Source organism: Cervus canadensis, chromosome 18 (assembly GCF_019320065.1).
Source record: "Cervus canadensis isolate Bull #8, Minnesota chromosome 18, ASM1932006v1, whole genome shotgun sequence".
In the NCBI taxonomy this organism is placed as follows: domain Eukaryota; kingdom Metazoa; phylum Chordata; class Mammalia; order Artiodactyla; family Cervidae; genus Cervus; species Cervus canadensis.
The window spans coordinates 10,323,863-10,339,047 of NC_057403.1; the positions used below are offsets into that span (position 1 = coordinate 10,323,863).

Sequence of the window (15,185 nt, forward strand, 5' to 3'; positions counted from 1 at the left end):
TTTCTTTAAAATCAGAAGACATAAATAATGACCACTGTATTTCTATCTTTGTCCAACAGAAACTGCTAAACTATAGTAAGTCCCCTACATAAGAACAAGTTCTATTCCAAGAGCACAGCTTGTAGGTCCAACAAAGTTAGTCTAGGGACCTAACTAACACAACTGGCTACACAGTACTGCAACAGTACTGCATTTAGTATAGCTACACAGTACTATAATAGTACTGTATATAATACTGGCTACACAGTACTGCATAGCACTGTATACAGTACTGGTTACATAATACTATAATAGTACTGTGTGTAGTGTTGACTACAGAGTACTATAATAGGTTTATAATACTTTTCACATAAATAATACATAAATAAACACACACAAAATAAAGAAAGCATCTTTAATCTTACAGTATAATACCTTAGAAAGTACAGGAGTACAGCATAACACCTGATTAGAGGGACTGGCATGGAGTGAATAGGCAAGAAGTTACTGGTGGAGCTGGACGAGGAGGGGGAGCTGGCAGAGAGAAGGACCGTCAGCAACAGGCGGGCGGGCTGTGACGTCACTCAGGCCTGACGTCGAGGCACAGGTTCTGGCTCCTTGCCAGCAAGGAGCTGGCAATTCCATCTCCCTCTTTAAAAGCCGATCGAGGGATGTCTGGGCAGTGGCTCTTTTTTTCTCATCATAGATGACACGGTAGCACTGGATTGCGTTCTGAACGGCTGCCTCAACCTTCGTGTACCGTTCTACATTTGGGTCCTGGGCCTCTAAAATGAACAGTGCCTCCTCAAACAGAGAGAACCCCCTGGCCATGTCCTGCATCGTGAATCTCTTCAGCTCTTCACTTCGTTCTTCCTCCTCCTGTCTCTCTTCGTCCTTTCTCTGGGCCTCCAGTTCCATCAGGTCTTCGTTAGTGAGCTCCTCGTGTTGCACAGCAAGGAGTTCAATGAAGTCATCCTCCTGCAGATCCAGCTCCAGCTTCTCACTGAGGGTCACTAAGTTGCTGAAGACCTCTCTGGACTCCTCATTCACCTTCTCGAATTCACGAAAATCATGAACAAACTGCGGGCAAAGGTTCTTCCATACGCCATTCATGGTGCCGGCCGTAACCTCACGCCAAGCAAAGTCAATGTTTTTTATGGCCTTGTAGATGTTATAGTCCTTCCAAAATTGTCGCAAGGTTGTTCCTGACTCATCACTCGCCTTCACTGCCTGACGAAAAGTGTGACGTAAATAATATTTCTTGAAAGTCGATATAACTCCCTGGTCCATGGGTTGGATAAGGGGCGCAGTATCCGGTGGAAGACGCACTACTTTGACGTTGGGATGAAAATCATCCATGAATGGGGGGTGGCCTGGAGCACTGTCAAGCAACAAAAGAATGTTGAAAGGGATGTCCTTCTCCAAGCAGTATATCTCTACCTCCGGGATAAAGTGGTGGAAAAACCAGTCCTGGAAAATGGCCTGTGTAACCCAAGCTTTGGGGTTACTCTTCCACACAACAGGAAGAGAGCCCTTGGCTATATTTCTAAGGGCTTTGGGGCTCTCTGAATGGTAAACCAAGAGAGGCTTCAGCTTCATATCGCCGGAAGCATTGCCACCAAACAGCAGAGTCAGCCTGTCCTTTGCTGCTTTATAACCTGGCATCAACTTTTCCTCCTTACTGATGTAACTTCGGTCTGGCATCCTCTTCCAGTACAGTCCTGTCTCATCCACATTAAAAACCTGCTCTGGTAAATATGCCCCTTCATCAATAATTTCTCGAAGGATGTCAGGAAATTCCCGGGCAGCAGCCATATCTGCACTCATTGCCTCGTCACTTACTTTTACGTTGTGAAGATTGGCTCTGGCCTTGAACCGATAAAACCAGCCACAGCTGGCGTTAAAAGACGGGCCGTCTGATTCTTCACCATATTTCTTCTTCAGGTCTTCATACAGGCTTTTAGCTTTCTCTTGAATCAGCATTATGTTGAGTGGGGCTCGACGCTGATGCTGGTCCTGCAACCACATGCTGAGAAGTTTCTCCATCTCCTCCATCGCTTTCCCACGCCGCTTGGATATGATCGTCGACATCATCGACACAGCAGACTTCACGTGTTCCAGGATCTTGTCCTTGTTCTTGACGATCGTGCCAATAGTTGAACGGTTCAAGTTAAACGAACGAGCAACATCTGTCATCTTTTCACCTCGCTCCACTCTCTCAATTATCTTCACTTTCGTTTCCATCGTTATCGCGTGGCGCTTCTTAGCAGTACCAGCTACGTCACCGCTGCTCTTACGCTTGCTTCCAGACATCCTGGGCTTGAAATAAAGATACTGTACTACTGTACTGTGAAGTACACAAACACACAACCCTATGTAGAGATTGCATGCATGTGACAGTGTACCCCAGACACGTGAACTAACTTACGTGACTGGACATGCAAACACACATTCACATCTGTAAAAGTTTGCAACTGGCAAATTCATATACAAGGGACTTACTGAACTCTGTATATGATGGTGTTAGCCTGGACCACGGTGCCAGGCAGGGCCCAGCCCAAGGGTGAGGGACCAAGGGTCGGGGGCGAGGGGGTGCTGGGCACAACTGCTTATGGTGACCTTCCCAGGGCTGGGGTAAAGAAGGGTGGGGGGCAGAGTTCAGCAGGATATGGCATCTCTGACTGTGGAGGACTCACAGCTCACCTGAGCTCCATCCAAGAAGGGTTTGGCCAGCTCTGCAAGGTCTCCAGGCTGTTGGTCCTCAGGAGGGGCCTGGACCAGGGCTGAGGGAGAAGGGGAGCATTAGTGTCTGCAGCCCCGCCCCATGGACACAGGGGTTGGACACCCAGAGGTCAACGTGCAGCTGGACACTGGCCAGGGACTCGGAGTTGGATGAGACCTCGCCTGCCCTCAGACTCACACAGAAGGCAGCAGCCCCTTCTGACCCACATACACGCGACCTCAAGAGCACACCCAAGGCCTCTGAAACCCAAGTCACTGAAATGCCAAGGAAACAGTCGTCAGATGCTTCCTTGGGCTGCAGCTGGGTCGTCGGTAAAAAGCTGTGTCAGCAGGCCTGAGCTGTCCAAGCCCTGCCCGCTCCCAGCAAAAGTCTGGCCCTTGATCTGCTCCCAGTAGGGGACCTCAAAGCCCTTGGAAGATTCTGCCTGGTAACAAAGGGCAAGCCCCCCGGGGGACAGCACCCTGGGTGTGCTGGGGCACATCACTGCCAGGGTTACTAAGCACAACCCACACAGCTTCCGCAGGACAGGACTCTGGAATCTCATGCCTGCTGTCTCGCAGAATGGGCACCTTTTCCCATCGCTGACTTTATCTGCATCCTTTCACTGTAATAAACGACAACCATGACTATAACAGTCTTGTCGATTCCTGCAGCTCCTCGAAAATCACTAAGCCTAAGGGTGGTCTTGGGGACCCTGAATGAAAACATCTGTCTGCACAAACAAAGTATACTTAAGTTCACATGAGCATTAATCGTAACAGCCAAAAGGTACCAACAATCCAAATATCCATTAACAGTTAAAACAAATAAACAGAATGTGCTATGACCATACAATTGGATATGACAAGGCATAAAAACCAGTGAGATACTGACATACTACACCATGAACACTGAAAACATTACACTCAGTGAAAGAAGCCCATCCTCAAAGCCACATACTGTATGACTCCATTTACTAAGACATCCAGAGTAAGAAAGTACACAGAGACACCAAGCAGGTTAGCGTCTGCCAAGGCATTGGGAGAGGGCAGAAAGGGGAGTGAGTGCTGCTGGGCATGGAGTTCATTTGAAGGTGATTTCACTATGGTGTTAGACACGGGTGGTGGTTGTAGCACCTCGTGAATATACTAAAACCCATGAACTGTACGATTTTTTGATGTGTGTGTTACAGCTTACTAAAGATGGGTTTTTGTCTGTTTGTTGAAGTGCTATGGTTTCCACCCCTTGATACAAGGGGCCAAGCAGGCAAAGGAGCTGCACAGACACTGAGTGAACGAGCACACAGAGGCCACGGGGGACTGACGGCTATCACCAGCCACCTCTCCGGCCTGCTGCATAGCTGTGTGAGTGCACACCCAGACCAAGGTGAAGACATCATACAGCACGAACTGCAAAGGCACCCTTGGCTGGGCTTTCTCCACTCCCTCCAGAGAAAGGAGGACACTCTACTTGTGACTGGAGGGTCTCATCATCCAACTCAAACCAGACTGGGCTCCATCAGGCCAAGGACCTTGGTCTCTCCCTTCCCTGCTGGACCCACAGGGCTGGCACATGCCATGCACTCAGTGAATTCGCCAGGAAGAAAAAGAGAAAGAAGGCCAAGAGCACCCTCAGAGGGGGAAATGCCATGCCAACCGCAGGTTCGCACCTCTGGGAGGCTCACAGGCTAGGAAAGTCTCCAAACAGGTCACGGCTTCTGAGTCTTCTTCCCAGCGATGGGGACACAAAGGACCGGGGCACAGCGAGCAGGCACTCAGGACCAAGGGTCATGGGCTGGGTCCCCCGGCACATTCCCCTGCCCCAAGCCCACTCCCTGGGGCTCACCAGTCTCCTGAAACATCTGAGCGAGGTCCTCCACGAGCGCCACAGCCTCCTCGCCGCTCTCAGGGCACTGGGACTCCACCCAGACCCGGGTGTCAGGGGGCAGAACACCCAGGAACTGCTCCAGCACCAGCAGCTCCAGCATCTGCTCCTTGGAGTACACCTCGGGCCGCAGCCACTGGCGGCAGAGCTCCCGGAGCTGGGCCAGCGCCTCGCGGGGCCCCGCGGCCTCTTCATAGCGGAAGCTGCGGAAGCACAGCCGGGGGTCCCAACTGAGAGGAGGCAGTGGGGTGTGGGGCTGAGGCTTGGAGAACGGTTCCGGATCCCACGGGATGTCCTCGTCCTCCTCCACCTTGATGATCACCAGCTCCTCCTGACCGAAGGGTGCCGGGTCAGCTGCCATGGTGAGGCGTGGGGAAGCTGGCCTCCCCGTCTTCACTCAGCCACACGCACTGTCTTCCTGGTAAACATGCACACCCAATCAGGGCTGTGCACCACCCACACCCCTCCACCCACTTACACCCTGCAAGGCCACTTGCCATGAGGGAGCGCGTCCCCAAACCCGGCCACCTGGGCAGCTGGCAGAGGACACCTCGAACCGGGAACCTGGTTAGGACAGTAAGGGAGAGGGTCCTGGAGGGAAGCCTTCAGAAGTTCAGGCCAGACTGGGCCAAGGAGATGGGCTGCTCCTGGGGAGGGAGCATGGACATGTCCAGTGTCTCAGTGACAGAAAAGCCGTTCAGCAGCCAAGCAGAGGTGTCAGCGTGAACTAGCGGAGGCCCAGTGACCAGGGAGGGTCCCAGCCCAGGGACCAAGTGCCCAAGTGCAGGATGCAGTCTTCGGGGCACTGGAAGGAGTGACAAAAGGGAGAAGTCCACGACGGCAGCTGGGGACAGGGAGAGCAGCCACACAGGCAGAGCAAGAGCGGGAGCCTACCCTGAGGGCCTTCCTTCACGTTAGGCTCCTTTGGGGCCCGGTCCTGTTTAATGGTAAAATTTCCAAACAGCAAACAGGAACTACTGCTATAAGTGTTCACCAAAAGATCCTGAAAACCAGCAACCCCTCAGCTGGCAACTCTGGGGAAAGGAACTGGAGGAAAACATCTGCATTTCCTTTTGTAACGTCTGCAAAGCATCTGAGTTTCTTTCTTTCCACCAGTCATTTGCTACCACTGTAACTTAAGAACACAGATCATTTTCCGTGCCAATGAATGGCTTTAACAGGGTTTGTCAGGGCTCCCCTGAACCAGGCCGGTCAGTCCAACAGCGCCCAAACACCCGGGTTCTGACCCCCGAGTACCCTGCCCCGACCCGCCTGCACTCTCACCTCAGGGGGGCACGCGCGCAGGTGCAGCGGGAGCAGGGAGGTGGCCTGAGCTGCAGAAATCCAGGAAGACTTCTCAGAGGAGGTGCGTTTAGGAGCAGCTGGGCGGAAAAGCTGACCGAGTGTGTCCACAGAACTGGGAGCCGCCGGCCGGAGGCCCAGAAACTCCGCCAAGGAAGCGACCAACGCGGATGCACAAGAACTGACTCTGAGGCGCGGCGAGAGCCCAGATCCTCGCGGATCACTTCCGGGCAACTTGCTTCCGGGACAGGCCCAGTCCTGCCGGACTCCATGTCCCAGCAGCCCCCGCGCCGCCTATCCAATGATATCGCTCAGTGCCTCAGGAAGTGGGTGGTGATCCTCCGCCCTCTTGTCCCGCGCCCTCTGGCCAGCTGCACACCCTGCCCGGGGCTTTTCCCCACGCGCCTGCTGTCTCCCGCGGACTCACTGCCTTCAGGAGCTACGCCGACTGGCGTGGAACAACGCCGCCGTGCAGAAACGACGACCAAACACCCTTCCCAGGACCAGGAGTTTCCTGGCTGCCCCACGGACTATTTCCGGAGCCTTGTTCCCACTCTGCCCCTCGCCCCCTCTCCCGAGTCCCCAGCCACCTCCCCACAACCCTGCACGCTAGCCAGCGGAGGTGAATGGGGGTAACCCGACGCTTCTGCAGCTCTATGACAACCTCCCGCGCCGAGAAGTGGAATTGGCGCGAGCCCCTCTCCGCCTCTGAGGCTCGCTGGGAAATGTAGTCCTTGGCTTGTCACAAGACCCTCCCAGCCCAGCTGCCGATACTACATTTCCCAGGGGGCAACTGGGGGATGGCGTCCCTCAGGGCCCTGAGACCGGTGCTCCACTGCGCTTTGGCTGAGGTCCGGTCCTGTCCCTGGTTCTGAGGAAAGGAGCCGATGGGTCCATGCGCAAGCGGCCTCTCCGCCATGGCCTGCCTCACGACCTCACCTGCGTCTCTACCCCTCCCTCCGTTCTGTTTAGTTCAGTCGCTCAGTCGTGTCCGACTCTTTGCGACCCTATGAATCGCAGCACGCCAGGCCTCCCTGTCCATCACCAGCTCCCGGAGTTTACTCAAAATCATGCCCATCCAGTCGGTGATGCCTTCCAGCCATCTCCTCCTCTGTCGTCCCCTTCTCCTCCTGCCCCCAATCCCTCCCAGCATCAGGGTCTTTTCCAATGAGTCAACTCTTCACAAGAGGTGGCCAAAGTACTGGAGTTTCAGCTTCAGCATCCGTCCTTCCAATGAACACCCAGGACTGATCTCCTTTAGGATGGATTGGTTGGCTCTCCTTGCAGTCCAAGGGACTCTCAAGAGTCTTCTCCAACACCACAGTTCAAAAGCATCAATTTTTTGGCGCTCAGCTTTCTTCACAGTCCAACTCTCACATCCATTACATGACCACTGGAAAAACCATAGCCTTGACCAGACGGACCTTTGTTGGCAAAGTAATGTCTCTGCTTTTTAATATGCTATCTAGGTTGGTCATAACTTTCCTTCCAAGGAGTAAGCGTCTTTTAATTTCATGGCTGCAGTCACCATCTGCAGTGATTTTGGAGCCCAAAAAAATAAAGTCTGACACTGCTTCCACTGTCTCCCCATCTGTTTCCCATGAGGTGACAGAACCAGATGCCATGATCTTAGTTTTCTGAATGTTAAGCTTTAAGCCAACTTTTTCACTCTCCTCTTTCACTTTCATCAAGAAGCTTTTTAGTTCCTCTTCACTCTGCCATAAGGGTGGTGTCATCTGCATATCTGAGGTGTTGATATTTCTCCCAGCAATCTTGATTCCAGCTTGTGCTTCTTCCAGTCCAGCGTTCTCATAATGTACTCTGCACATAAGTTAAATAAGCAGGGTGACAATATACAGCCTTGACATACTCCTTTTCCTATTTGGAACCAGTCTGTTGTTCCATGCCCAGTTCTAACTGTTGCTTCCTGACCTGCATATATCAAAGGCTTTGGCGTAGTCAATAAAGCAGAAATAGATGTTTTTCTGGAACTCTCTTGCTTTTTCGATGATCCAGCGGATAATTGGCAATTTGATCTCTGGTTCCTCTGCCTTTTCTAAAACCAGCTTGAACATCTGGAAGTTCACAGTTCACGTATTGCTGAAGCCTGGCTTGGAGAATTTTGAGCATTATTTTACTAGCGTGTGAGATGAGTGCAATTGTGCGGTAGTTTGAGCATTCTTTCAGATTGCCTTTCTTAGGGATTGGAATGGAGGGAGCATCTTCTCCCACTGGGTCACCTGTCTCCTCTAGCCGCTGGGCCACACTCCGGCTCCACCGGGGCTGCTCCTGCCTCCCCGTCTGCAGGCATTTACCAGCCACACCATGCTGGGCCGCCTCAACAGGTCTCTGTCTGATGCCTGGCATTTTGAAATGACTGGCTTCCAAAAGCTGGGCACCACCTCCGAGAAAGTCTTCCCTATCCGTCCTCTCCTCTGGCCCCCGCTGGATTTGGGTCCCTCACCAGTCACCCGTCATAGCCATTGTCACACAGAATGCAACCGCCTCTGGACTGGCAGCTCTGAAACCGCTCTCTCCCACCCTGGTCTCCCCACATCCAGCATGTTACAAGTGCCCATAATTTGTGTAATTTATTAATCCAGTCACAAGGCTCCTCAGCAAAGCGCCTTCTCTTCTTGGCATCCCTTTTGCTGCTCTTGCCAGGAAAGCAGGCCAGAGGCCACATCTGACCTTTCTCCCTGGAAGGCTGGACCCCCGCCATGGCTCAGGCTGCTTTTATGTGTTGACAGCATTCCCACAACTGCAAGTGCTAGCTGGGTGACAGGAATGCTCTCTCCCAACTTTACTCTTGGTGTGTCAGTGTGTGCATGTGGGTGTGTACATGTAGGTGCATGTGGGCATGCACATGCACCCACACAGGCACATGCAGGTACCTGTGTTGAAAGGAGTCAAGGCCAGACAGCCCTGTCTCACCACCTGGGGCTCATCTAGCTGGGGTACAAGAACGCCTTCCGTTGCAGACTTTGTGTTGACAGTCCACATGGTATGTCTGCAAACTCAGGCGGATACCCCAGTGTGCTTCGGACATCACTTTGCTGATAAAGGTCCATACGTCCATCTAGTCAAAGCTATCATCTTTTCAGTAGTCATGTACGGGTGTGAGAGTTGGACCATAAAGAAGGCTGAGCGCCCAAGAATTGATGTTTTCAAATTGTGGTGCTGGAGCAGACTCTTGAGAGTCCCTGGGACTGCAAGATCAAACCAGTCAATCCTAAAGGAAATCAACCCTGAATATTCATTGGAAGGACTGATGCTGAAGCCGAAGCTCCAAAACTTTGGCCATCTGATGCAAAGAGCCGACTCACTTGAAAAAGACTCTGATGCTGGGAAAGACTGAAGGCAAGAGGAGAAGGGGGCTGACAGGATGAGATAGTTGGATGGCATCACTGACTCAATGAACATGACTTTGAGCAGACTCCGGGAGATAAAGGCATGGCAACCCACTCCACTACTCTTGCCCGGAGAATCCCATGGACAGAGGAGGCTGGTGGGCTATAATCCATAGGGTGGCAAAGAGTCAGACATGACTGAAGTGACTTAGCACGCACAGCACCAGGAGATGACAGACAGAGAAGACTGGCGTGCTGCAGTCCATGGGGTCGCAAAGAGTCAGACACAACAGAGACTGAAAAACAACAACAAGGGGACAGAAGAACGAGCTGAATGTTGAGGCCATTGAACCCTCAGGAATGACTGAGATTTTTCAAAGAGCTCTAGATCTGGGAGACCAGCAAAGTGACAAAAGGTTCAGCCTCAGAAGCTAGAGAGAAGCCAAGATAACCACGGCACAGAAACCCAGGGAAGAAAACATCTCCAAAGCAAGGAATGGTGCCTGGTATCAAAAGCCACACATGCTCATGGGCTCTGGCACAGTGGAGGCTCAGACAACACAAGTCATGGAAGCCCAAAGGGGTGAGGATGGCATGGAAGGTGAGCCAGGAGAGTAGGAAACCCCCATCCAGAACTGGTGGGACATCACAATGGGGCACGGACAGTCAGGGCCGGCAAACAGGGGAGGCTCATCTCAACCATGGCCCCTCACCACAAGGAAGGCTGCTCTGGTGAGCTCTGCTTGGCAACTGCTGTTCTACAAGGTGTGTCTCTGACATGGATGGACAATCCTGGGTCCCACAGCTTATCTGCAAATCAGAAAACACCGCCCTCAAGCCTGGCGCTCTGTGTGCCACTGTACAAAGTTGGCTGTGCATTAGGTGTGAAAGCCATGAGTGAGATGTGGCAGGGTCTACCCTCCAGAAACAAAACTCATCAGACAAAGCGCATTTGCAATCAGGCCCAAGCCTCAAATCACACAGGTCATTTAAAGAGGTCTGTCCTTCAGAGTCTGTACCCATGGCCACTCACCCACCCTCTGTGGGCCCCACCTGGGCTGAGTGCAGACTTCCTGACATCTCTTTTGTTGCCACCGTCACGGGGCCTCTGGAGGCCCAGGAGCAGCCCGAGCCTGTAGCCTCCTTTCCCGGAGCAGCTCCCGGAGGCGGGCAAGGGCACAGTAGACAGCCCGGGACACCCGCAGGCTGCGTTCCCGGTTGGGATCGTTCTCTGAGAGGACTCGCAGGCCAGCAGCAAAGTGGGACAGGGCCTGGGCCAGATGCTCGGGGCACAGTGCACCCACACCTGCGCCCTCAGCCTCCGTACCCCCTGTGGCCTCCGACTCCGGTCTTCTAGAGGCCAGGCCCTGACTAGCCTGGCAGGGCAGCCCAGGGCCACGCATGTGCCCACCATCCATACCCGGGGGGATGGGCATGGGCTCCCCGGGGGCCTGCAGCAGGTGGCTAACAACGTTGGCCTCAGCCACATCACCCAGGCCTGCGCGGCTAGCTAGTGCCTCGATGCTGTGGGGTAGCTGGGGTACAGCGCTGGGCTCGGGAGCACCAGTCAGCACACACTCGGGCCAGAGCTTCCTCCAGGCACTGTTCATGGTGGCAGGCTGCAGCTCCGCCCAGGCCTCAGCGATGTTGTCCACAGCGGTCACGACGGTGTAGCTGCGCCAGAACTCCCACACGGAGGGTCGGTCTGCACCACCCGTCTCCTGGGCCAGCTGGCTGAGTGTGCGGCGCAGATACTGGGCCTTGAAGGCAGTGATGACACCCTGGTTCATGGGCTGGATCAGGGTGGACGTGTTCTTGGGCAGGAACTCGACCCGCACATGGGCCGAGAGGCCACTCAAGTGGACAGGGTGGCAGGGCGCGCTGTCCAGCAGCAGCAGGGCACGGTGCGGGAGGCCGTGGCTGGCACAGTAGCTTTCCACAGCGGGGCAGAAGCAGCTAGTAAACCACTCCTGGAAGATGACAGGCGTCAACCAGTCGTTGCGGTTGGAGCGCCAGACCACAGGCAGGTTGGCCTTGGAGCAGCCCCTGAGGGCACGTGGGTTCTCTGAGGGGTACACCAGCAGGGGCTTCAGCTTGAAGTCACCAGCCGCATTGCCACCGAGCAGCAGGGTCAGGTGGTCCTTAGAGGCCTTGGGCCCGGGCCCAGCTGTCCCCTCCAGCGCCAGAAGCATGCGCTCAGGCAGTCGCTTCCAGAACAGGCCTGTCTCGTCCACGTTGAAGACCTGTCGCGGTGAGTAGCAGCCCTCCTCCAGGATGGCGCGCAGCACCGCCGGGTAGCGCGCAGCAGCCTGGGCGTCGGCCACGGCGGGCTCGGCCGTCAGCAGCACTTTGTGGCGCACCTTGAACCGGGCAAACCAGCCGTTGCTGGCCCCAAAGGTCTCGGCCCGGCCGCCACCGCCCTGCTCGTGCTGCAGCTGGGCGAAGAGCCGGCGCGCCTGGTCCTGGATGAGCAGCGTGCTGACTGGCAGGTTCTTCCGCTTCTGCTCCTCGATCCACAGGCTCAGCAGGCGCTCCATGCGGCCCATCAGTGCACCCCGGCAGCGCGTGAGCTGCGTGGTGCAGACGGGCATGGCTGCCTGAGAACTGGCCCGGATCCTGTCCTTGTTGACACGGATGGAGGCGACCGTGGAGGTGGCCAGCCCCAGGGCGCGGGCAATCTGCGTCAGTTTCTCCCCCTCCTCAAAGCGCCGAAGTACCTCCAGCTTCACGTGCAGGGTGATGGACTTCCGGTCCCGCTTGGCACTGTGGCGGAGGCCAAGCCCGAGGGGCGCCTTTCCCAAGCCCTGCGTCTGGGGGGGCTTCAGGGTGCCTCCCCGAGCCATGCACTTCAACACGCTCTCGTCCCTCTGCCCGTTGGCGGTACCCAGCGCCGTGCCACAGTGGCCCCTGGGCCTCTCCTGCCACGCCATCTCTGCCTGAAGAGGGGAACACACAGGAGTTACTGTGAGTCTGAGCGAGCAGAGACCACCGCCTGGCCCTTCCGTGCTCTGACCTAGAGCCCACAGCCCTGCAGGCCACTGCCTCGGAGGCAGGTCCAGTCCCTTCTCTCCCTGATGCGAAGCAAACTGCATACACACTTCTGAGCATCCTTTTGCAACCAGAGGAGCATTTCACTTAGTTTTCGTTTATGAGATCAAATAGCGGTCTGCAGGAGGGCAGCAAAGGCTACACAGACATAAAGAACAGACTTTTGGACACAGTGGAGGAAGGAAAGAGTGGGATGATTTAAGAGACTAGCACTAAAGTATATACATTACCATATGTAAAATGGATAGCCACTGGGAGTTTGATGTAGACACAGGGAGCCCAAAGCTGGTGCTTGGTGACAACCTAGAGGGATGTGATGGGGCGGCATTCAAGAAGGAGGGGACATATGTATACCTATGACCAATTCATGTTGATGTTTGGCAAAAGCCATCACAATATTGTAATTATCCTCTAATTAAAAAATAAATGAAGAGGCTGAACACGCCATAAAAACAAAAACATCTGCCAGGAGACTTTGCTCTTCCCCCAGCAAAACTCTTGAAACCATAAGGGAATGCGAAGTAAGTCTAGAAATCCTGATCCACCTCCCAGACACTGATGAGCAGGAGCATCTCCATGCTTCTCACTCAGTGTGAGAAACTGAATAATGCCTCCTAAACACATCCACATTCTAATCCCAGGAAACAATGAGTAAATGACCCTTCAAGGCAAAAGGGACAGGTGTGATTAAAATAATAATCTTGAGAGGCATAGATCATCCTGGGTCATCCAAGTGGGCCCTACACGTAATCAGGGATCCGTGTAAGAGGACGCAAAAAATTTCACTCACTCAGAAGACAATGTGAGAAAAAAAAGAAAAGGCAATGTGACCACTGAAACCTAGAGCTTCAGAAGGAACCAGCCCTGCTAATACCCTGATGTTAGCCCAGGAGACCCACTGCAGATTTTGGAGCTCCAAACTCTTAAGATAATAAACTTGTGTTGTTTGAAACCACTAAGTCTGTAGTAATATGGTACAGCCATGACAGGAAACTAACACAGAGGGGAACTTCCTTAAATCACACCACCACTGTGGAGCACCTGGGGCAGAGGAGGTGGTTCTCCGCACAAGTCAGGGGGAAGTCCCTGGATGTCCAGTGGTTAAGACTCCATGCTTCAACTTCAGGGGGCACAGGTTTGATCCCTGGCTGGAGAACTAGTATCCTCACAAGTTGCGAAGTGCTGCCCTCCCCCAAAAAAAAACCAATGGCCCCTCTGCTCAGGGTCCTCCTAGGCCTCCCACCCCGAGTCAAAGCCACAGTCATCACCAGCTTTGTCAAGGGCCTCTAAGCCTCCTTCTCTCCTTTGCTTACTCGTGACCACATCCTTAGGGCAGGCTAAGGGCACCCCCAGCCCAGGGCCTTTGCTACTGTGGCTCTTTGGCCCACAGTAGGGCGCCCTTCCCTCTAACAGGCATGGCTTATTCTCTCTTCTGCAGGTCTCTGCTCAAAAGTAACCCGATCAGAGAAGCCCTCCCCACCTTTATCATGCATCCCTCACACACTGCCTCAGGACAGGAACTGTACCTACAGAGTACTCCGCTGAGTCCCCAGCGGGAGAGCCTGGCACTCTAGAGGTAGTCTATGGTCATGTGCTAACTTATCAAATGAAGTACACTGAAGGGAGGCCAACTTCTCACTTTGTCCCTTTTGCATTTCAAACCATGTGAAAGTAGCACCTGGTCAAAACACTAAAAGTTTTTTTAAGGAATACGTGTGAAAAACAAGGACAGGTGCCTGACAGGTCTTCGTGTTTGGGGGAGTGTCTATGGCACCCACGAAGAGTACCTAACCCTAAGCCATGGGCTGCACCTGGCGTACAGAAGGGTGAGCATGGGGAAGGCTTCCAGGAAAAACTCCCCGAACTCCAAACAAGTCAAGCGCCCGTCCCTCTCTCTCCATATCGATGCCTTCGCCTGCTCACCCACAATTTTAAACTCCCCCGTATATTCACACATTCTCTCCCTCGCCCGCTAGAAAGTCCCCAAGCCCGCCGGGGAGGAAGGCGCGAGACTACATTTCCCAGAAGGCGGCGGGGCTGCCGATGACTCCCATTGGCCCCTTCCCCCCGCATCCGTTCCCTTCCCCCCACGAGAACCGAGTGTATGGGCGCCTCCGCCCCTTCCCCCGGAGCCCCGGTTTCCGCGAGGCCGACCGCCCTCACCTCCGGGCCGCAACATGGGCCAGCTGACTCAACTGGGCCTACGGGGCTGCAGAGCCTCCTCATCTCCGGCCTCATTCGCCGCTTGCGAGCGGCGGCCGAGCCCAGCCTTCATCTTTAGCGGCGGAGGCGGAGGTTGCCGGGCGACGACCAGGATTGGAGGGGGCCGCGTGGGTCCTGCCCCCAAGACGCGCCTGCTGCTGTGCCCGGTCGCCCAGGGCCTGACGGGAAATGTAGTTCTGTGAGGCGCCTGCCCAACGCTAAGTCCAAGCGGGGAAGCTCAAAGCCGTGTCAATCCAAGGATGGCTTTCTTGCCCATTAATTTCCTTCTCCTGTCTTTTCTGCCGTCTGCTTTCCGTCACTTTCTTTTTTTTTTCTTCCTCTTTCATGAAGTTTTTAATAAGCTGTAATATTCTTATATGCATGCTAGTAACTGGTGAAATGCCAGGCTGGATAAATCACAAGCTGGAATCAAGATTGCCTGGATAAATATCAATAACCTCAGATATGCCAGTGATACCACTGTAATGGCAGAAAGCAAAGAGGAACTAAAGAGCCTCTTGATGAAAGTGAAAGAGGAGAGTGAAAAGGCTGGTTTAAAATTCAACAATGATCCGTATGGTCAAAGCTATGGTTTTTTCAGTATTCAGGTATGGATGTGAAACTAGGACCATAAAGAAGGCTGAGCACGGAAGGATTGATACTTTGGAATTCTGGTGTGGGAGACTTGAAATGGAGCA

The 15,185-nt window shown here is 53.9% G+C and overlaps 2 protein-coding genes across 8 annotated transcripts; both read right to left on the reverse strand.

Moving 5' to 3' along the window:
- Nucleotides 1-380: 380 nt before the first annotated feature.
- LOC122420597 (tigger transposable element-derived protein 1-like) lies at nucleotides 381-6,943 on the reverse strand. Of its 7 annotated transcripts, XM_043435878.1 has the most exons (5): nucleotides 5,870-6,943; nucleotides 5,480-5,522; nucleotides 4,547-5,003; nucleotides 2,683-2,762; nucleotides 381-2,313 (listed from the first exon to the last, which is right to left on the reverse strand). In XM_043435878.1, exons 3-5 carry the CDS (start codon nucleotides 4,944-4,946, stop codon nucleotides 484-486), a joined length of 2,310 nt encoding a protein of 769 aa, XP_043291813.1. In that variant the 5' UTR covers nucleotides 4,947-5,003; nucleotides 5,480-5,522; nucleotides 5,870-6,943; the 3' UTR covers nucleotides 381-483. The 7 variants fall into 7 exon arrangements, with proteins under 7 accessions (XP_043291813.1, XP_043291816.1, XP_043291812.1 ...); XM_043435881.1 differs by lacking the exon at nucleotides 5,480-5,522 and having other exon boundaries at nucleotides 4,547-4,999; XM_043435877.1 differs by lacking the exon at nucleotides 5,480-5,522.
- Nucleotides 6,944-9,428: 2,485 nt separating this feature from the next.
- LOC122420609 (tigger transposable element-derived protein 1-like) lies at nucleotides 9,429-14,982 on the reverse strand. The gene is made up of 2 exons (XM_043435917.1): nucleotides 14,449-14,982; nucleotides 9,429-12,173 (listed from the first exon to the last, which is right to left on the reverse strand). Exons 1-2 carry the CDS (start codon nucleotides 14,521-14,523, stop codon nucleotides 10,335-10,337), a joined length of 1,914 nt encoding a protein of 637 aa, XP_043291852.1. The 5' UTR covers nucleotides 14,524-14,982; the 3' UTR covers nucleotides 9,429-10,334.
- Nucleotides 14,983-15,185: the final 203 nt, after the last annotated feature.

Coding starts and splice junctions, on each gene's coding strand:
- LOC122420597 (XM_043435881.1), bottom strand. CDS start 4,946: ATGGCAGCTGACCCGGCACCCTTCGGTCAGGAGGAGCTGGTGATCATC. Junction 2,763..4,546: donor TCAGATGTTTCAGGAGACTG/GTGAGCCCCAGG, acceptor CTTCTCCCTCAG/CCCTGGTCCAGGCCCCTCCT. Junction 2,314..2,682: donor CCTTCTTGGATGGAGCTCAG/GTGAGCTGTGAG, acceptor ACAGTAGTACAG/TATCTTTATTTCAAGCCCAG.
- LOC122420609 (XM_043435917.1), bottom strand. CDS start 14,523: ATGAGGCCGGAGATGAGGAGGCTCTGCAGCCCCGTAGGCCCAGTTGAG. Junction 12,174..14,448: donor GCCCATGTTGCGGCCCGGAG/GTGAGGGCGGTC, acceptor TCCCCTCTTCAG/GCAGAGATGGCGTGGCAGGA.